Genomic DNA, 23,083 nt, shown 5'->3' on the forward strand with positions numbered 1-23,083 from the left:
GCCAAACTAATCAAAGAGAAGACCCAAATTAATAAAATTAAGGATGAAAAGACTTATAACAGAATCCAATGAAATTCAGAGGATCCTTGGGAAATGCTTGGAAAACATATTTTTAAAACTGGAAAATCTAGAAATGAATAAATTCTGAGACATTTATGACTACAAAACTTAAGAAGACAGAAACAGCCAGGCATGGTGCCCTTCGATCCTAGCACTCATGGGTCTCTCTCTGGGTCTGAGGCTGACCTGGTCTGCATAATGAGTGCCAGGTCAACCAGGTTTCTCTGTGTATCCCTTGCTGTCCTGGATCTCGCTCTGTAGCCCAGGCTGGCCTCAAACTCACAGAGATCCACCTGCCTCTAGCTCTTGAGAGTTGGGATTAAAGGCTTGCACCTCAGCTGCCCAGCCCGATTTTAAATTTAAAAAGAAAAAGGAAAGGGATAAAGGATATAGCCAGGATCCCCTACCAAGAAGGAAGAAAGGAAATAAAAAAGGGAGGGAAGGAAGGAGGAAGGGAGGGAGGGAAGGAGAAAGGGAGGAAGAAAGGAAGGATGCGAGGGAGCGAGGGAGGAAAGGAAGGAGGAAAAGAAAGTCTTTGTTTACCATTTTTTTACATAAGACCCCATGGTAAAACAGCAAAGTACTGCAACTCACTCATAATTCTATCTTTCTTCAAATTTGTGTATTTCTCTGAAGACTGTTAGACTTTTTTTTTTTTTTTTTTTTTTTGCCTGAATCATGGAAATGCTAATTCGGGAGTGGGAGAGAGTCTGAGGTGTTCTTTTATCATTAGCTGTTTATCTTTTCAGCAAAGCTGGCTGGGTAGAGGTCTGGAGGTGCCGGGCAGGTGGCCACCAGATCTCAGCCTGGGCATCTGCTCAGCTCATCAGCTTCTTAGACCCAAAGCTTCATAGCTTAATTCCTCAGCTGAGAAACGGAAGCCTTAGAAAACATAATCACAGAAACTCAAGTTCCTAACGCCCTCCGATTCTTTCATCACATCCCCAATGAAAAGCACTGCAAAATTTGAAGACCCCCCCTCTGTGGCTGCTTCAAACTCCTGCTCATTCCTCAGGATCCACCGCCCCCTGCAGGCGCTCTCCGGAACTGACACTCCAGTGACATCCCGGAGGCCAGAGTGCTTCTCCATGGAAACACACTGCCTTTAGACCTACAGCATTTTGCCCACCTCCGGGCTTCCACTGGGCACCAGGGAGAGTGGGATAGAAAATAAGCACCTCTTTCATTAGAGAAGAGACAAAGGCCAGTCGATAAACACCCACAGAAGAGGAAGGGCTCTCGGGGTCAGAAGAGGGACGAACAGAGCGTGTATTATAGTCTAGACTGCCCCCTGTGAAAGGGAAGCTGTGTTTATTAACCCTGTCTCCCCTCAGTGCTCCACTGCACTTGCGTTTCAGGCACTTTACTCATTGCAATCTTGGAGTTTCCTGCAGCAGAATATGTACAGTCTGTTCCGTTGCTGCCATAGCCGAGAGAACATTTTAACCAGAAGCGTTTGTCCCTCTTCATGTGCCCGTGAAAGGTTCTTCAAGTGATTGTCAGTGAAGAGGTTAATCCATCTTGAGTAGGTGAATGTTATTGTCTTGTCTAGTTTTGTGTCAACTTGACACAAGCTAAAATCATTTGGGAAGAGGGACACTCACCTGGGAAAATGCTTCCATAAGACTGGGCTGTGGGCAATCCTGTAGGGCATTTTCTTAATTAGTGATTGATGGCGGGGCGGGGGGGGGGGGGGGGGGCGTTGTGGGTGGTGTCACCCCTGGGCAGATGATCCTGGGTGCTATAATAAGGCAAGCTGAGCAAGCCATGATGAGCAAGCCAGTAAGCATCATCCCTCCATGGCCTCTGTATCAGCTCCTGCCTCTGGGTTCCTGCCTTGTTTTAAGTTCTTGTCCTGACTTCCTTCGGTGATACAGTGATGTGGAACTGTAAGCAAAATAAACGCTTTCCTCCACAAGTTGCTTTTGGTCATGGTGTTTCATCGCAGCAATAGTAACCCTGACTAAGACAATCATCTTTCCATTCTCTATCACCCAAAGCACAAGAAATTACTATAATTTACCTCAACATGGAATTAATAAATGCGAAAAGAAGTCATCTTTTCAACACCTAAGTGCGTAATCGGGAAAGCCAGTCAGACTAATTATTACTCTCTTATACTTAATTCATTTAATCAGAGTACATGCGGTCATTTAAATGCTGTTTTGGTTCCAGTGATAGGCTATTAATAGGTCCTATTTCTGTTTTGCTCAAAAATGCTTTGAAATACATTTCTGCCTTGTATCACGGGCAGTTATACCTCGTGTTCAGAATCTGTGAAGGTGACAGCTCTCCACATTTCCTGGAAACCCATTCTGTTGTTCATCAGATGAATGAGGTCTGATTTCTCAGAGTTTCAAAACTGCTGCATTCGTACAGCTAAAGCTAAAGGGAAGAATAATGGATGTGTGTGCACTCAGCTACTTTGAAGTTGTATTTCAAATGCCTTTTCCCGTGGCCACCTCCGTTCTTTATGTCTTAACAAGTCAGTGCCACGTGGGCAAGGCTGAGGCAGTGTTCAGGGAACCAATCTCGCCGCCTACCTTCCTTGCCTTCCATCTGCAGTAGTATTGACCAATTCTTTAAAGGATATGGAGTAGCCACTGTCAGCAGAGTGACCCAGTCAGGTCCCTGAGTCCACTCGTGAAAGGAGACCCTTCACATTTGCATCACCCATGCCACACCTGGGGACACCCTGGTTCACTAGGACCAAAGTTTAAAACATTGGAGCGTAACATGATTCTACTCACTCCTAGGCACACAATTACCAGCATCAGAGGTGTTTGGGCATCTTGTACTGTCGGACCTATGCAACCACATTGCAATACCATGTTGTTTACCAAGTTTACATACAACACATACACAACGGGCCTTGTGGGCGTGGACCAGTACAGTCGTGTGTGTGCGCGCGCGCGCGCGTGTGTGTGTGTGTGTGTGTGTGTGTGTGTGTGTGTGTGTGTGATGTTTTAAGTTTATGATTTTTGTGTTTTTCTGCATTCACAGCTAGCCTCAGCCATGTGTAGCTACAGATTAAACATGCCTGGATTGTCTGCAAGTGAAATTGTTCTGAACCAAATTTTCATCTTAAGATATTGTAGGATACGTGGAGTTACAAATATAGCATGTGTTATAAAAAGAGCCACGTACCCTTTCCCCAGTCCCCCGATTTCCCATTCTGCCTCCCATTATACCAGCTTGGGACACTGGGGTAGAATTCCACAAACAGGGCGCTGACATCATGTAACCATGCAGAGCTCTTCCATGACCACAGGATCATCCGGGTGGCCCCTGCAGGTCTCTCCCCCTCTTTCCCTCATCTGCTCCCCATTTCTATGCTGTTTTCATCTCTTATATAAGAGGAATCACATGGTGTGGAACTTTCTGGAATTTGCTCCTTTTTTTTTTTTTCTTTGCTCCATGCTGGAGATATTCTGCAGTTTGTTCAACCCTCGGTTATGGGCAGATCATCGGGCTGTTTCCAATTTGGGGCTTTTATAAATCAAACCAGTATAAACATTCACGTAAAAAGTTTAGAGTTCATCATTTGTCTACAATAAAATTCAGGAGAACGAGGGGTAGGTTGTATAGTGGTTGGACATTAGTGTTTTTAAGAAACTACTTTATGTTCTACCATTTTATGAGTGACTCCCTTTCCTTGAATCTTTACCCACATCTGTTGCGGCCATTATTGTGGTAAGGAGGTAATTCTGACTCACTCTGCATTTCGCTTTCATCGTAGTAATGAATAGTCATTGAGTATCTTCTCCTGTACTCATTCGCGAAGTGTCTCTTTGTGACTTTGCCCATGTTTTCATCAAACTGTATTTTCAGCATTGGGTTTTGAGGGTATCAGATACTAGTCCACTGTGAGATGATGGTTTTTCAATAATTTCTCCTAAAGGACTTCTAGAGAAGGGGGAACGGGCCAGGAGAGAAGGGAGGGGCAGTGGGAAGAGTCACATGATCCAAGCATGACGGGTTTGTGGATGGAAACAAACGTCACAGCAAGACTCTATTAATCCAGCCAACTCGTATGTGTTAATAATTGTAACTTTTAAAAGAGTCTTTCTCCTGCTGGGTAGCTTGTGTATAGTATACCACTTCTTTCTGATCAGGTCATACACTGAGATGAGGGTTTTCAGTTTTATCATGTCCAGTTTAGTGCTATCCTTTCATGGGTGTTTAGTGCCACATCTAAGAACCATCTCTCGTCTCACTCAGAATCCCAAATATCTTCTTCAGAGTCCCTTCTTAAAGATTCTCTTCAAGCCGGGCGGTAGTGGTACATGCGTATACTCTCCTTCTCAGGAGGCAAAGCTAGGCGGATCTCTGTGCGTTCCAGGCCAGCCTGGTCTACAGAGCGAGTTCCAGGACAGCCAGGGCTACACAGAGAAACCCTGTCTCAAAAAAATTATCTCTTTTTCAGTGTTTTCCATCCAAGCCCAGGATTTGTTTTTGCATAAGTCGTTTAACTTAGGTCAAAATTCTCCCTGCCAGCGTTTGTGTGCACTTACCTGGCATCATTGTTTAAAAGGTGGTTCTTCCTCTATCACACTGCCTTGGCACTGTCTTTGGCGGCCAGTTAGAGACACATGTGGGTTTCTTCTGGGATTCTTCATTCCCTTCCACTCATTCCTATGTCTTGATTATTGACATGACATAGTGTGTCTTACTGACTATACCTGCACAACAAGTCTTTGAATAGAGTAACCCTTCACACACTATTCTTTAAAAAAAAAATCTTTTTGCTGTTTTCGTTCCTGTATCTTCCAGGAAAAAATGTAAAAAAAATAGTTTATTTACACCTACAAAAGTCTTTATGGGCAGGCAGACATGGTGGGATATGCCTTTAATCTCATCACTTGGGAGGCAGAGGCAGGTGGATCTCTGTGAGTTCGAGGCCAGCCTGGTTTACAGAGTGAGTTCCAGGACAGCCAGAGCTACATAATAGAAAGACCTTGTCTCAAAAAAAAAAAAAAAAACAGTCTTTGTGGAATTTGACAGGGATGCCATTGACTGTGTACATCAATATGAGGAAACGGCATTTCTAATTTGTTAAGTATAATATAAGCATGCTCATAAGCATAGCAGCTATTTCCATTTGTTTAATGCTTTCATTTTTTTTATCAGTATTATACAGTTTCAGCCCATAGTCCTGAATTTATTTTGTTAGATTTGGACCTGAGTGTTTCACTTTTGAGCTATTGGAAATTTCTGTGTTCCTAACTAGATATCTCCACTTGGTTTTCATGTTGTATTATATCCTGTTACTTTGCCGAATTCACTTATGAGGTCTTTGGTAGTGTCTTCGGGGTTTTCTATGTAGGCCACGGTGTTATCTGCAGATGGGGACTGTCTTATTTCTTCCTTTCAACCACTGAGCCTTTATCCCCATACTACACTGTCTAGAAAGTCCACCGCTACATTAACTAGAACAGAGTCAGCATTCTCCTCTTGTTCATCATTATCCAGAAGACAAGAGTCGGTCTTTCTCTACCAGCTGTTTTGCGAGCTGCAGACAGTATCCAATGCTCCATACCAAACGGAGGATGATCAATGATAGTCCCGGGTTTGGTGACTATGTGCTGAATCCTGTCAACTATATTTTCTATTTCAGTTGATTTGGTCATGTGCTCCTTTGTCCTGTCACTCTGGTGGATCACACAAACTGATTTTGATAGACTGAACCAGCCATGCACCCACGCAGTGGCTTGTAATACTCCTTCACCTGCTGTTGTTGTCTGTAGACACTAGAGTGACAGTTCCCACCTTATTCTCGATGTTGGTGATGTGTGCCTCTGCTCCTTTATTTTTCTGTCAAGTTTGAAGAGGTTGATCAAATGTGTACATTCTGTAGCCATTCTTTCAGAGTAGATCTGCTGATGACAAAGGCTTTTAGCTTACTTTGCCTGAGAATGTCTTTGCTTCTTATTCGTTCCCCAGGATAGACTTTCTGGGTATAAAAAATTGGAAGCAACGGTTTTCTTTCGTTGGCATTTGAAAATTTCTATGCATCTTCTTCTCGTTACTATAGCTCCACCGGACAAGTCTGTGTCACACAGATTGGTTTTCCCCTGGGGATGGGATGCCATGCATATAGATAGATAGATAGATAATCAGATAGATAGATGATAGATAGATAGATAGATAGATAGATAGATAGATAGATAGATAGATAGATATAGTCAGAGATAGATGGAGAGATAGAGATAGAGATAGAGATAGAGATAGAGATAGAGATAGAGATAGAGATAGAGATAGAGATAGATGGGAAAGTAAAAGGCAGCAAAGACTACAAAAGTCACACCGACTTGAATTCCAATTCTGAGCTTCCACACCTGCCAGCCTCAGTTTCTCCATCTAGAGTCATAGTTCTCAACCTTCCTAATGCTATGACCCTTTAATACAGTTCCTTGTGTTGTGGTGACCCCCAACCATAAAATTATTTTCATTGCTACTTCATAACTGCAATTTTGCTACTGTTATGAATCACAGTATAAATATCTGTGTTTTCTGATGATCTTAAGCAAAGGGTTATTCAACCCCAAAGCGGTTGCGACCCACAGGTTGAAAACCACTGATCAAGAAAGTGGGAATAATAATATTTACAGTTGTTAATATCATCCCATTATTCAGTGGTTAAGAGTGCTTACTGCTCTTCCAGAGGTTGTGAGTTTTGTTCCCAGTACCCACATCTGCCAGACAGCTCACAACCACCTATAACTCCAGCTCCAGGGAATCTGATGCCCTCTTCTAGCCTCTGCAGCCACCCAGACATAGATGGCAGACACATACCCATAAGTAAAGGTAAAAATAAAATAAATCTGATATGAGTGGTATAACACACACATTACATGAAGATGGAAGAGTTAACCATCAACTTCAACTTGACGGGAATAAAGTGCGGAAATCGCAATAACTCAATATCACTTCCTAAAAAGAAGACCTAAACATCCAAAGGGAGCCTATTAGAGGTGAATGGTGTGATTACAGGCCATACAAGCCACAGCTTCCTCAGACTGCATGCCAGCAGAATTGTCCACTGAACATAGACAGTCATGGCTGCCCCACATTCTGCACCAGTCGGCCCACTTTGGAATGGCTGACTGTGCTTCTGCATGCCCTGCTGTGAAAGACAAACTAACAAATTTGGCCAACTTTGGAGAAGAGTCGCCAAGCTCCTTAAGAACCTGAAGATGTTGGCATAAGACCCATGGCTCTCAGGGAGGGTTCTTGGCAAGGACATGAGAGTATGCCCAAACAACTGAAGAACATCTCACAGATGCCCTGTTGTCCTCAAGACCTTTTGTCATACCAGTAGTGAGTACAGGTTTGACAATGGGGATTAGAAGAAAATCATCATTGAAGGAGTTACTCCCAAGTCCATCTTTAGTTTATAAAGTGAACTTATGTATAAAGAATTCATCCAAACCTATCAAAATAGTTTCACATAGTCTTTAATTTCCAGTTTGCTGATGTCAACATATCTGTGGTAGTTCATCTTGTCAATTTGACAGGACTTCGAGTTGCCTAGGAGATGACTCTCTGGGCATGCAGATCGTCAGTAGGTTTCCAAAGAGATTTCACTGAGGCGGAGAAAGCCACTCTGAATGTAGGCATCGCATTCCATTGGCTGGGCTCTGAGACCAAATCAAAGTGAACACATCCATTCCAGTACTCATCTCTCTCTGCTTCCTGTGTGAACAGACCCGACCCCTGCTTCACACTCCTGCCACCATGCCTTTCCACCATGACAGTGAAACAAATTCTTTGTCCATAAGTGCTTTGGCCAGGTTCTTTGTCACAGTGACAAGCAAAGGAACCCATATACAAGCTCCTGACATGTCTAAACAGAAAGCAAAAGCCTCTCTGTAGTCATCGCCAAATAGCATTTAGGTCACTCTCCACCAGCTGCTAAAAATTACCACGTGAGCTTCTACTCTCTGGTGCATAAGGCATGATCTCACTTGTAACCAGTCCATTAACTAACTCTTCACAGCCTCTTAGCAATCTCTAGTCGCTGATGGGATTGTTTTTTCTGGATGTTTTAACCATGGCAATATGTCTATCTTTGATGCTACTGTATCGGGTTTTAATTCCTTTACTGTTTTTTCAATTGCTAGAGCAGTAAAGTATACTCTTTATTTATGGTGTTGTCAATCTGTATCCATGGGTTCTTCACGCAGATTCAATGAGCTGTGAATCAGAAATACTTTCCAAGTGTTTCTGTGCTGAAAAAGCAGTCTTCTTTTCTTGTTGTCGTCGTTTCCTTTAAAGTACAATAGAACAGCTATTTATACTGCATTTTTGTTTTTCTGGGTGTTATGAAGATTTAGACGTGATCGAAGGTGAAAGGGAGGCTATATATACATTTACGTGTCTATATAAGAGCATCTGCAGATTCTGGTGCCTGTGGGACGCTGCAGCCAATCGTCTGCAGGCATCCAGGGATGCATGTACTGTCCACGTGAATAGAAGTATTTTTTTCTCACCATAGCAATAATCATTTGTGAAGTACTACTATATTACTTTTATATCCTTAAAACTTGTAATAAATCATCCGAAGAGTGGCTCCTTGGGGGAAAGTGGTAGCTTGTTTTTATTGCATTGGTCCTCCAATGTGTTGGTAGCAAAATTGATAGGAAATGAAATTGGAAAAAAAAAAACAAGTACTTCTGTTAAGAAGAGATTCCTAGTTCTGGGTATATAATCAAAAAATATTGAAAGCAGGGACTCAAGAAGTTATGCGTACACTCATGTTCATAGCAGCATTACACACTACCTGAAAGTTGGGGAGCAACTTGAGTGTCCATCCGCAGATGGGTACACAAAGTGTATTCAGTAGGACAGTATTAGGCTTGAAAGACAGACATGGTATCGTGTGCTAGTGTGGCTGAGCTTTGAAGGCATTGCTAAGATCGAGAGCCAGTCGTAAGAGGAAAACACTGTTTTTGCTCCACTTATAGAGAGAGTGGGAGACTCTAGGGAGAGTGGTTGGACTTAGAGACAGAGAGTAGAATGATGGTTGCCAGGGGTTACAGGAGGAGGCTGGGGAGCACTGGCGTCCAGCAGCTCAGTCGGAAGAGCAGTTCTGGAAGGGGACAGTGCATGGTTTTACAACGATAGAAATGTACTTAATGCCACTTAACTGTACACACAAAAAAAAATTGGTTACAATGGTGATTTTTAACTTTTCACTGTGCATATTAACTGTCCATGTTATTGTAGGACATAGTGTTCATTGTGCATAATGCACATAATGTTCATTGAACCTATTCCACTCCTCACCTCCTGTCCTCTCTCTTCTCCCCTCTCCCTCCCATGAGTCCCTCTGCCCCCTACTCAGGCTCACGTGAGCTTTCATAGAGTAAAGTTTATATGGTGTGTGTCTTCTCCACAGTAAGAGAAAGACAGATGATTATGACGCAGCAAATCATCTGGAAGGTGGATATTACTATTATTTCTTTAAAAACGAGAAAAATGGGGCTCACCCAATGCTATAGATTCAATCAGTCCTTAAATTGAAAGTCTCAGGTATACCAATTATGCAGAGCCAAGCTCTCAGAACAAGCTGCACACTGTAAAACTCCTTGTGGTTTTTTTTTTAAAAAAAAAAAAAAAAAAAAAAAAAACTGCCCTCCACAGCATTTCTTGCTGGATTATTTTCATTGATTTAGTTCTCAGTTTGGTCCTAGGCAAACTAAAGCAAAGGTAATTTCAGGTGATATATATATATCCCACATCCTGCATGTGGTTCTTTGGAAAGAAATCTTGCATTAACCCCTGCTCTATCTTCAGCCAACCCCAAACTCTGCTGGGTACATCCAAGTGTCAAGAAGGGGTACTTCTTTTTCCCAAAGAGAAAACCAAATCTCCCTGGACCTGTGTTCTTCATAGTGGAAAAAGTGTCACCACATGTTTTCCGTCGTCCAGGGACAGGGCTCTCGACAGCACCCTCAGTCCCTGCCCACAGTCAGTCCTGCACACTTGCTGCATAGACCTCTCCTTCCATTCTCTGGTTCACTTCATGGCCTCATCAAAGCTTCCCAGGGCCTCTGGTCCCAGTGTCGGAATTGATCTTTGCACCCGACCACCCTCTCCCTCGCTTGCCGTTCAACAATTATTTGAGGAGGTCTTAAATGAGTCAGGCCTGGGCTGGGCTTGGGAATCCAATCACACGTTTTCATCCCCTCAACCAGGGGCTGCTCTCTCTGGGAACCTACAGTTTGATGGCACAGACTGGCCAGCAGTCAGTTACCACATGGATAACCCTCCCACCTGCACTGGTTCACTCTGCAGAGCACAGGATTCTGGATATCAGCTACTCTACTGCCCACCCTCCTGTGCCCCACAGTCCCCTGGTCTGGAATTCCTTGTGTCTGGTCCACTCTACCCTGTGGAAATCTTGTCACTCAGGTTCTAACTCAAAGTCACCTTCCCTCCGACGCTCGTCCTCCACATTCCAGCTGAGTGCCTTCTTTTCCTATTGTGGCTTCCTTGGACTGGTAAAAGCCTAACCAAGGTCCCCTTGAAGTTGTTTCTGCGTGCTTGTCTCAATCTGAAGACTGGAGTTCTAGCAGGCAGTATTCAGCTGTTCTCTACCACAGCCAACCCAAGCCATATGTACAGCTGGTGTCTTTTAGTTACTTTGCGTTCAATGCTGGATGCTTTAAAAAAAAGTCTGAGGAGAACATTTGAATTCTGAAAATCACAAGAACCTAAATGTGACCAATGGAAGCACATTTGAAACACAGGGGAATTCACATTTGCTATTAATTTCTGTATATGAGACAGTTCGCTGTGCAAAGTGTTACATTTGTGATTTGTATGAGTCTCATCTTACAGCTACGCCAATTATCCCAGTGTCTAGCACATGGCTTCACATATCCTGGGCCTCTGGCTCTCCAGCAGTGTGCACAGTTGAGCAGTCAGATAATTCAACTAAATCTGTCCTTTTTTTTTTTCCTGCAGAGAAAAGTTAATAGAGCAAATGAAATAACTCTCCAAAACATTCACTTTCTTTGACCAGAGCCCTGGGGTCCTTGGGAAATAGGAATGTCTACATGTCTATAGCACTTGACAGTTGGAATGTCTAGCAGCTAATGCTGGCATTTATCTACAACGTCAAACATTTATGGAGGAAATGCAGCAAAGACTACAGCATGAATCTATAGGAGTCCACTCCTTAATGTGTTAATTATTCTATAGAAGTTGCCTTTTATACATAAGCTGTTGCTCTTCTGAAGGGGCTGATCATTGGATAAATGGATCCTGTTCTGGATTTTCATTTCTGTGAAACAGAAGGAAAATTAACGTTAAAGAAACAATCTGGCATTGCAAAGGGAGTCAAGTTTGAAAAGATTCTCTATGCCTGGGAATGCAAGTGCATGGAATGAAGGAATCCTGCTGTCTTCTATAAATACCTATTGGCCAAGAGCAGTCAGTAGCATTCCTGCAATGATGTTTAGATGATGTGTATATAATGGTTATGCTTATTCAATTCTATAAACATGCTAAGAACCAGTGAACCACAGACTTTTGGGGGTGGATTATGTCATAAGCATTTTTAAAATCCTTTGTGAGCACTATTCATATAGCCAAGTCAAACAGCCTAGATCCCCACTAACGGATGAATGGATAAAGAACATGTGGTGTATGTACATAATGAAGTATCAGTCAGAGTGAAGAACACAGTCATGTGGTGTTCGGGAAGATGGATGGTAGTAAGGGTCTTCATGACAAGCAAAGGAACCCAGACTCACGAAATAAGCACTACACATGTTCTTCCACATGACAGAATCTTTTTAAGGCATGAAGCAGGAGGACTACTCGGGTTTAAGAGCAGCTGAAGCGGGGGAAGGACATATAGATAGTACCAGGATAGAGATCACCAAAAGACTGTGTGTGTGTATGAAAGTGCCGTGATGAAATCTGCTCTGTGCAGTTAGCCTACACTAACAAAAACCATTTACGAGATCTCAGTAAGTGAAGAAAAGTTCTGAAGACAGCGGTAGTCTAGAGGGATGATAATTATGTCACGCCATGCTTGCTCACTACGTCATCCATTTCATGAGACCATCCAGATACAGTCCCTGACATAACCGAATCTCTATACAACTGTGAGCTAGCCTATTAGCGACTTTAAGATTAAAACTCCACTGGGTCTGGTGGTCCCTGTATTCTCAGCACTGAGTAAGGAGGCTGAAGATCAGAAGTTAGAGGATAACCTGGCCTGTATAGTGAGAATCTGTTTCTAGGGGGGAAATAGCCATATAGCATACCACCATGGAACAAGATGAATGCAATACTGATTCTCCGTCTGAGATCTACCAAGATGGATGCAATACTGATTCTACCATCTGAGATCTTAATAAACCTAAAGAGTATAAAAGCATGTAAAATTGAAAATAAAAGTGGCTATGAAGATGGGAGACTGAAGCAACAAAGAGAGAAGGCATTCACAGAGAGAGACTCTTCACAGTTGGGGGAGGGTAAAGGAGGCTCTCTAGAGACAGATCTGAACTGGAGAGTGTCAAATAACGAAAAAAAACAAGAGAGGCAGAGGCTCAAGGGTGTACGCTAGTGGCAGGGGACCTGGTCAGGAGAATCACGACAAAGGCTGAACAGAGCATGTGGTGGGAGAAGAAGTGGGGAGAGAAGCCAGGCGTAAACGTATGGAGGAAGGAAGGCAGGGGCCATGTCATGACCACATGGGTTCTGACAGTCAAGAGGAGGCAGAGTAAACGCCTGGGTTTCTGACTTGCTTGGTTGTATAGGTTTTAGTGCATTCATTGGAATGTGGGACAGAAAGAGAACCAGAGGGGAGAGATATGCATTCATTGGGAAGTCATGATGAGTCATGACGGGGCATCAGGTAAAATGGAACAGTAGCCAATGGCAGGGTTAATGTCCAGGTCTAGGAGAGAGCAACACACAGATGCAGAAAGGGTTAGTGTAAATTCAGTAATAGAGTCAGATTATGTTGTCTGGGGAAATAATGTAGAATAAAAAGAGAAAATAGTATGATGGCATGATGATAATTTTTTTTTTTTTTTTTTTTTTGGTTTTTTCGAGACAGGGTTTCTCTGTGTAGCTTTGCGCCTTTTCCTGGAACTCACTTGGTAGCCCAGGCTGGCCTCGAACTCACAGAGATCCGCCTGCCTCTGCCTCCCGAGTGCTGGGATTAAAGGCGTGCGCCACCACCGTCCGGCTGATAAATTTTTTTTAAAAGTTTAAAAAAATTGTAGAACATTGACGGGCAAGTTTGAGGAAGAACGCCAGTGAGCATTCAGACAGGAGTCCCTAAGCAGTAGAAGGAAAAGGAATAAAGATGGAGGTCTTGGTCACTGTTCTAGTGCTGTTAAGAGATACCATGACCAAGGCAACACTAATAAAAGAAAGCACTTTGTAGCATGAATTCTAATTGGTCTCAATAATAAAAACCCAGAGCCAAATATAGGGGTAAATGCTGAGAGATCAGAGAGACAAAGGAGCAAGCCACAGCCACTTCTTACCTCCTGAAAGAGGGCTGAGTTCCTGTCTCCACCCACCTTATATTCCTCTCTCTGCCCAACCATATCACTTCCTGTCTCCACCTCCCAAGTACTAGGATCCAAGGTATGAGATCCCAAGTGCTGGATGAGCCAACGCCACCTGGCTCTGTTTCTCTTTTAGACTGGATCAATTTTGTATAGCCCAGAGTGGCCTTGAACTCCTCATCTTCCTGCTTCTTCCTCTCAAGTGCTGGGATTAAAGGTGTGTGCCACCACTGCCTGCCTGGCCTCTATGGTTAACTAGTGGCTAGCTCCACACTCTAATCTCCAGGCAAGCTTTATCTGTTAGATCACAAACAAAATGTCACCACAGCATTTAATTGAGGGCTGGCTTACAGTTTCAGAGGTCCAGTTCATTATTGTCATGGCAAAAAGCATGGCAGCAGGCATACATGGTGCTGGAGCTGGAGCTAAGAGCTACATCCTGATCCATAGGCAGAAAAGAGACTCAGCCTGGCATAGACTTTTGAAATCCCAAAGCCCACCCAGGACCCCAATGACATACTTCCTCCAACAAGACCACACCTCCTAATCCTTCTAATCCTATCAAAGAGTTCCACACCCTGGTGACTAAACATTCAATTATATGAGCCATTCTTATTCAAAAAAATCACAATGGAGAAGATAGAAAGGTTCTATTTAAATTACCTTCAACAAGATGTGCTTGGTGGCACCTGCCTATAATACAAGCATGAGAGAAACTGAGGCAGAAGGTTCTCAAGTTCAAGGCTAGCTTTGGATACTTAATGAGACCATCTCCAAATCAAATTTTCATAATAAGTAAATAAATTATCTACTCTTAAAGGAGTTGTTTTTTTTATATATAGTGAGATATTAGCAATACATAGGTGTTTAATAAATAGTAGCAAATGTCAGGTGGAAATCATTCAAAAGGCACTGGTCCAAGTAACAATTTGATCAAAAGATAGATCCTAATAGACCATACACAGCAGGATGAAGAGGAGAAGAAAGTTGACCTCAGTATTACTGAAGCAGATGAACTCATAAAAGAGTCTCGAAAACCAGTAATCAAGTGTAGCTACTCACTAACATACCATCTTCTACCCTAAAGCCCAAGGAACCAAAGCCCCATCTAAGCCATGAATATTTGTGAGCACACTTTGATAAGGGTGTCATGGCCAAGACCAAATATCTTCATTTTCAGAATAGAACAAAGCCAGACATTGCCTCTGTGTTGTGTGGAATCACTTTATGTACTAGACAGAGTAAGAATCAGAGTCAAGACAAGATGAAAAAGAACAGAAGCATAAAAGGCTCAGATGGACCAGTCAGGTGACCCATCCCCTCACTTGGGGACTCTCATTAGACACGGTCACATGGAATTACTTCTCTGCAGAAAAAAATTGATGATCATCATCATCATCACCAATCATCTGGTCATGTTTTTAGTTCTATGTTGATCATTTTCTTTCTTGAGACATTTATTTGAATCTTCATGGTCTGAGTCTTCTCGAATCTTCTTTGCAATCACAGCCTCATGACCAACCCCAGAGCTTCCCTAAGGGTTGTCCCTTAAGTGACTGTACTTTAGGGATGTGAAAGTGAGTAGGGTTCTCTGGCCCAGCGAGGCCAAAATCCCACTTGAGTGATTATGGGCTTCAGAAAGATAAGTCTCAGAGGGATTCAGGAAGGACAGTGAGAAAAGACTGGTCTCATTTCAAGAGGTCAATGCTGAGAAGTAATTACCATCTCTAACATTTCTGATGTTGTTGTGCACACCTCCCTTCTGAGAAGATCCATTGTCATGGAGGAGGGCAATGGGCACACTACATGTTGGCATTTCTTACTGGGCTCTTCTGCACCAGGAAGTGCAGGCCCAGGCTGTCCTGTGTGCATAGGTGCAACCTCTACCTTCTAGATAAGATAAAGTTCATTTCCTCGTGTGTCTTGGGTTGCTAAGGATGTGTTGTTTCTATCAGAAATGATTCACCAAAACTGAGCTAATCAGTTCCTTCTGGAGGTTTTTTTTTTCCACTTTTAAATTTTGGAATGATGCCTTATTTTATAACAAGTGGCCGGGGTGACTGATTGTCACAGCAATGCCTCATTTCCGCATCTCAGCCAGCAGACACTTTTCAAAAACCGGACTTTTGTTTCTTCCTTTTGAATATATTCTATTTCTGAAGACACGGCTCCCATTGCGGCCCTAATGACCATACACAATGGCATCATCACTTATGTTGGGGATGTCATTGCTCTGGGTCGTTTTGCAAAATAGCCAAGGAAACGCACTTGTCATCATGCACTCGGGTTCTAAGCGGAAGTGAACTTTAGCTTATAAATGCTCAACATGATTATTGGAAAAAGACATTTGAGAAAATGAATTGAAGTTTGCTGGTTGGGTAGAATTCTTGGCATGGAAAAGTGACCCAGTGTGAATCACCAGAATAGCATTAACACATATAAAATATCCACATACCCTGGCAGAGGTGTCTTCATGCTTGAGAGCTGCCCAGATAAGCTGATGGACAGATTTCTAGAACAATTGATTCTTTCTCATAGTAATAAAATACAGTTTCCTTCAGGAAACAGATGTCTCACATCTGTTTTCATTTCTTTGTCTGTACAAGCGATAAATCAAACAGCTGTTAATCAAATCCTGGGGATTCGATATTATCCACAATATGTTTTTCAGCTGTTATTAAGCAGCCTCATGTAATCTTTATGAACGGGTGTGGTCTCATACATTGCCACTTAAAGGACACTTGGAATATTCTGGCTTCCCATGGTGTGCGGGGATGTGCTTTGAAAACATGTGCCATGTTTTTAAAATCAACACTTCTCTGGTTTCCAGTGAGATTGCACACCTTGTCATGTACCTGGTAGCATATAAACTTATCTTCCTGTGAATCTTCATATTTATTTTCATGCAACAAGCTCTAGATAGCTTTTGCCCAGAGTTGACTAAATCTGATTTTTATTTGTTGTTAAATCTACTTAAGATGCTTCTAATATTCTTATTTTTGATCTGCATGGATAGCAGTAATGTGTTTTCACCAAAAGGAGTGTTCAGGTGCTCTAATGTCACTAGTAAATAGTTGATCTTCACTGATTTGAATGCTTTATGTATGCGAGGCCATTCAATGGAACATGGTCAACCAACCAACAGCTACAATCCTAAAGAAAAAGGGCTCCCCATATCCCAGCAGCCATCAACTGCCAATAGCTCCCCAGCTAGTCATAGTGCCTCTTGGGCCCCTCCCCCATTTGTACTAGAATGTTCACTGACTTGATTTTTTTTCAGGTCTGTACAGGTAATCATAACCTCTATGAGTTTGTGAGAGCAGCTGCTGTGTCCTATCCAGAAGTGAGCATTTCATAGCATTCCTTCCCATCCTCTGGATCACACATTTTTTCCTACCTCCTTTTCCACAATGTTCACTAAATCTTGGGGGGGGGGTGTAACACAAATTGCTAAATAGTCTTATTAATTAAAAACTCAGAACCATATATTGGGGTGAAAATTGAGAGATCAGAGGAATAGGACAAGCCACAGCCAACCTCACCAACTCCTCAGCCTCCAGAGAGAGCTACTTCCTGTGTTTTCACACCTATATGCCTTTCTGTCCCTGCCCTCTTACTTCCTCTCTCCACTCAACTAAATCACTTTCTTCTTTCCACCCACTCTATCACTTCCTGTCTGTCCTTACAGACCTCCATGGTTAACTAGTGCCGAGAATTAAAGGCATGTGCCACCATGCCTGGCTCTGTTCCTAGTGTGGCCTTGAACTCACAAAGATCCTGATGAATCTCTGCCTCCCTACTGCTAGGATTAAAGGCATGTGCTACCATTGCCTGACTTCTATGTTTAATACAGTGGCTGGCTTTGTCCTCTGATCTCCGTGTAAGCTTTATTTATTGAGCACAAATAAAATATCACCACAGGTGGGTCTAGTAAAAATGTCCCATTTAGGGCTGAGCATTCAGCAAGCACTTAATCTCAATGCTTTGACAAGTTGAGGAGAGTCTCTGTGTTGAGAGCTGCCCACTGCACAAACAAGTTTCTCTGGCTAACGTTGGAAGCAGCATCACTCTATGGGTATAAACAAAAATACTTAGAAGGCCATTTGACAACCTAGTGAAACAATAGTTGTGGGAAACTGTCCCCAGGGTCTGTGACCTCCCCAACCACGGACCATTGGCCAAGTTCATTATACCAGGTATGGTTTCCTCCTGTGGAGCATGCCACTATTGTACCAGTGGGCACATCTTGTCTGGTGAGGTCAGCATTGTAGCATGCAAGGTCCACTGCTGGGTAAGACCATGAATAACTTTTCTCCCACATAGCACCTTCTGGTACTGTAAATCATGCCTAGCTTTCTATGTGGATTCCAGGGATCCAAACTCTAGGCACTATGCTTGTTTGGAAGACACTTGACCAACTAAGCCATCTCCCCATCTCTAGCTTGGCTTCATCAATGAGAGAGTTTCATACTTTATGAGGTCATAGTGCATTCTAGGACAGATCTATAGGGTACAAAGTATGGCGAGCACTGTCTTTATAGATCAGACTCAGAAAAGTGTGCATTTTCAGCAGCTAGGATTTCAGTATTTTCATGAAGTTCAAGCTCAATTATATGAGAGAATTAAAGGTTAGATAAATAATTGACTTATTGAGTGAGAGACTGATTAATGTATAGACAGGTATAGATACAGACCTACTTGCTGTTACTAATGTGGAAAAGACAAAAAATAGAAATGAATACATTCATAGGAAAATACAAAACACAGAATTCTGAAATAGATCAGTCACTGCAATTTTCTTCTTCCTTGGGGTGTCTGGGTGTTAATGAAGAATTCTTCATGGTTAAGGAGAGTTTCAGTTGTTCTCTAAGGTCATCAGACATTAATGATTTCCTGAAACAATGTTTTCTTCTAAGCCAGGTGTAGTGACACATCTGTTATCCTAGCATTTGGGACGTGGAGACTAGAGAATCATGAGTTAAAGGCCAGTCTCAGTTACATGGCAACCTAGGCGCCAACCTGAGCTTCATTATACCGTGCTTTAAGGGGAAAAATATTTCTTTTTTTGAAAAAAAAAAAGGGGGAGGAGGTGTCTCGTACCCTGTTGATGAGAATTTAAAATCATATAGCCATCACAGAATATGGTAGCCCCTCAATAAAATAAAGCTACCAGATGACCCAGTAATTCCACCACTGATTATGTATGTACAAAGAAAATAAAATTAGTATGTTGAGGAGATATCAACATTCTAATATTTATTGTGGCATTATTCAAGGTAGCCAACATCTAGAATCAACCTAGACATCAATTCATAAATTGAAGAATAAAGAAAACACAGTGTGGAGGTTGGGGATTTAACTCAGTGGTAGAGCGCTAGGCCCTGAGTTTAATCCTCAGCTCTGGAAAAGAGAGAGAGAGAGAGAGAGAGAGAGAGAGAGAGAGAGAGAGAGAGAGAGAGAGAGAGAGAAGAAGGAGGAGGAGGAGGAGGAGGAGGAGGAGGAGGAGGAGGAGGAGGAGGAGGAGGAGGAGGAAGAAGAGAGGAGAGGGAGAAAGAAAGAAAGAAAGAAAGAAAGAAAGAAAGAAAGAAAGAAAGAAAGAAAGAAAGAAAGAAAGAAAGAAAGAAAGAAAGAAAGAAAGAAAGAAAGAAAGAAAGAAAGAAAGAAAGAAAGAACATAGTGTATATGCACAATGGAATATTAGTCAGCTATTATAAAGGAACTAAAAAGTATCATTTGTGGCTGTGTGGATGGAACCAGAGGGTATTGTTTTAAGTAAAACAAGTCAGGGACAGAAAGACAAACCCTGATTGCCCTCACTTGTGTGCAGATACCTAGAAAGTCAACTTCACAGAAGTGAAGAGAATGCCAGAGCCCTGGGGAAATGGGTAGGGAATAAAGTCATGATGGTGAAGCCATACATAGGTGTGGTTGAGTAGGAAGAATAACTTCCAGTTTCATGTGGGATAGTCAGGTGCTTATGGACGACAACAACAAAATGTCCCTTTGAAATAGTGAGGGCCCCATCCAATGACTGAGGGATCTGGATGCAGAGATCCACGGCTAGGCCCCAGGTGGAGCTCCGGGAGTCCAATTAGTGAGAAAGAGGAGGGTTTATATGAGTGAGAATTGTTGAGACCAAGGTTGGATAAAGCACAGGGACAGATAGCCAAACGAATGGAAACACATGAACTATGAACCAATGGCTAAGGGGCCCCCAACTGGATCAGGCCCTCTGAATGGGTGAGACAGTTGATTGGCTTGACCTGTTTGGGAGGCATCCAGGCAGTGGAACCGGGTCCTGTGCTCATTGCATGAGTTGGCTGTTTGAAACCTGGGGCTTATGCAGGGTCACTTGGCTCGGTCTGGGAGGAGGGGACTGGACCTGCCTGGACTGAGTCTACCAGGTTGATCTCAGTCCTCGGGGGAGTCTTTGCCCTGGAGGAGGTAGGAATGGGGGGTGGGCTGGGGGGAAGGGGAGAGGGACAGGAGTGGGGAGAACAAGGGAATCCATGGCTGATATGTAGAACTGAATTGTATTGTAAAATAAAATAAAAATAAAAAAGAAGAAAAAAAAGAAAGAGTGAGGGGAAAGGACCTTGAATGTTCCTAGCACAAAAAAAAAGATAAATATTTGAGATTATGGTTATGTCAGGTATCTTTATCCAATCATTATATATTGAATACATGCAGTAACCAGTCAGTGGTGGTGGCAGCAGAGCACATCTTTAATCCCAGCACTCGGGAGGCAGAGCCAGGTGGATCTCTGTGAGTTCGAGGCCAGCCTGGTCTACAGAATGAGTTCCAAGACAGCCAGAGCTGTTACACAGAGAAATCCCATCTCAGAAAGAAAAAATAATACACTAAAATATCACACTATGACCTCCATGTATGCATATAAAATTTTATGGGCAAATTTCAATGTAAACGAAAACAAGACTAGAAACTAAAGAAGAGGTTATTCTCCTGAGCCTCCAAGTGAGACTTTAGCAATCGTAGAAATCGGTGCTGTTTGTCCTGGTGTTTAGGGTGCTGCACCATGGACAGTAGCCACAGCTTATCCCTGCCCCCCGTGGAGTGTGACTCTCCCAGGACCTCAGGGAGCACTCACCAAACCCTTCCGTTGTTCTCTTCCAGGATCTCCAATGAACACTCACCCAAACTCCAGATCCGGAGTCACAGTTACCTGAGGGCAGTAAGCGAAGTCTCCATCAACAGAAGCCTGGACAGCCTTGACCCTGCAGGCTTGCTCACATCACCAAAGTTCCGCTCCAGAAACGAGAGCTACATGCGAGCCATGAGCACCATAAGCCAGGTGAGAGCCAGCAGAGCCTCCGTGGCCAGGGGCCATTATCAGTGAGACCTGAGAGGGCAAGGGAGCCAAGGTAGTCACACCCACCAGACCATTGATGGGGTCAATGGGAAGTACAGCCAGATGCTGCAGTGTAGGCCATAGGTCCATCCCCATCCTGGTCTTGATGGTCTACTAGGAGAAGAGGGGACCTCTGCAGGTGAGTAGGGCATAAGGAGGGAATCCTTGGAAATTCATAACCTATTAGGTTGGTACCATCCAATTTTCTGGATGATGTTGATGAAGAATGATGCTTCAGCTGCAAAGTTGTTCGAGGGGTTTGTGCCTAGGGTAGACATCACTGGCAACACCATAGTCCTAAAACTGCCGCAATGTAGAGTGGGGTCATCAAGGCAAGACTGACACACAGAACGCATCAGTGCATGTAAAATCTGTATGAAGCTGTGTGTAGTGGCACATGCATTTAATCCCACACTCGGGAGGCAGAGGAAAGCGGATCTCTGTAAGTTCCAAACCAGTCAGAGCTAGATAGTAAAACCTCTTCTCAAAAAGTAAATGAATAAAATTGTGAAAAATTTATATACATTTATGAACTCCATAACTTTAATGTGTTTAGAAGAAGGGACCATGTCATGTCCCCCAGCAGGACACTGTGCTGTGCAGCTGGCTGCTTCGGGTCCCTGTACTGTGGATATGACCTTCCTTGGGACATCACTGCCCAATGACAGCTTAGTAAGATATCAGGAATGGAAAAGACTAATGCTGTCTTCGGGTCAAGTGGTGCAATTCCACAGTGTAGTCATTTGGCCTTAAGAAAAAAAAACAAAAAAAAAAAAAAACCAGAAAGTACGCCCATCCTTAATGGAGTTCTAATGGCATCACTTTTCTGGCACTGTATTCAACTTTCAAATAACACATTATCTTTAAAGACAATTTCAAACTTCCTATTACAGTTGCAGGGTTGTCATTATTCAGAGAACAGTTTCTTCTTCAAAGTCACTCAACCATGCACACTGACTTTTCTAAAAGGAGATGATTTTGTAAGAGTTATTCTCATATAGTATTATATGTATATATTAATATATCTATGTAGAAGAATCCTGTTGAATTTAAGCACATTGTCATTATTCACCAAAGGCTCTGAAGAAGGATCCAAGTGAAATGTTATAAACCAAGGAATTAGACTCGAGTGGACTTCTTAAACTTTTTAAATATATGAGCCCTTTACGCTTAAAAAGTTTCTTATGCAACTCCACATATATAAGTATATAAGTATGTAAATTTACTGATGATAAAGCATAAATTTATTTTAAAGCAATTCTTTGAAATATGTATGACTGTGCCATTTATTAAAGATGAAAGTGAATTGCCATGTTAAAGATGCTACAAAGAACTCAGTCCTGGCTGAACATTTGGTAGCAGGACCCAGAGTCTATTCGGTGTTTTTCAGAGTGTGCACCATCTGTGCTGAGGATGCCCCTTCACATAGAGATGAAGTACAAAACAGCAGAAGTAGGTTCAAGACCACTTAAGAAAGTGTCCCAATTGCAAGCCAAAAACCATTAACAACATTTAAACAAGATAACAACAAACCAGATAAAATTTAAAATAAAACTTCCTAACACAGTACAATCTAAAGATACACTAATTTGATACTTACATGCTGAGAACTGACTCCCACAATCAAACCCTGGCACACACACCCCTACAGGTAACACACATATACATACATACACATAAATACATATGTACAAAAGGTAACTTATTTTTTAAGTTAATGATGTAATAGAGGCTGGGGATATCTCTAATAATAAGAGTGTCATACAGGAGTTCCCAGGTTTTGATCCCTTCAAAACCTATGTATTGGATTGTTTTCAATGAATAATCTGTAGGGCCCAGGGAGTCATACTTTGGTGAAAAAAAAAAAAACTTTTTAAATTGAATGAAATAGAAATCAGAGATGGGGTTGTTGTTAAGATATGCACATGGAGGGTTATAGGGTGGCTTGGGAATGTCCATTCTTGATTTTGTTAGTATTTCCAAGGATGGTTGGTTATTATTATTTGTTAAGTTAGACATTCATTTCCTTTGGTTTCCTATATCTGTGTGAGAAAAAGAACAACCCTATTAAGAATGTATGTTTAGCCTAGATGATTCAGTAAAATAAAAACAAGTT

The 23,083-nt window shown here is 42.4% G+C and overlaps 1 protein-coding gene across 11 annotated transcripts in view; it reads left to right on the forward strand.

Moving 5' to 3' along the window:
* Nucleotides 1–23,083, forward strand: part of Dlgap1 (DLG associated protein 1) — an 838,155-nt gene that overhangs the window by 651,473 nt on the left and 163,599 nt on the right. For all 11 annotated transcript variants that reach the window (XM_042259990.2, XM_042259994.2, XM_042259993.2 and 8 more), the window contains one exon: nt 20,733–20,910. In XM_042259990.2, coding sequence (XP_042115924.1) covers nt 20,733–20,910 — 178 coding nt within the window. The remainder of the gene's footprint in view (nt 1–20,732; nt 20,911–23,083) is intronic.

Source organism: Peromyscus maniculatus, chromosome 13 (genome assembly GCF_049852395.1).
Source record: "Peromyscus maniculatus bairdii isolate BWxNUB_F1_BW_parent chromosome 13, HU_Pman_BW_mat_3.1, whole genome shotgun sequence".
NCBI classification, from domain to species: domain Eukaryota; kingdom Metazoa; phylum Chordata; class Mammalia; order Rodentia; family Cricetidae; genus Peromyscus; species Peromyscus maniculatus.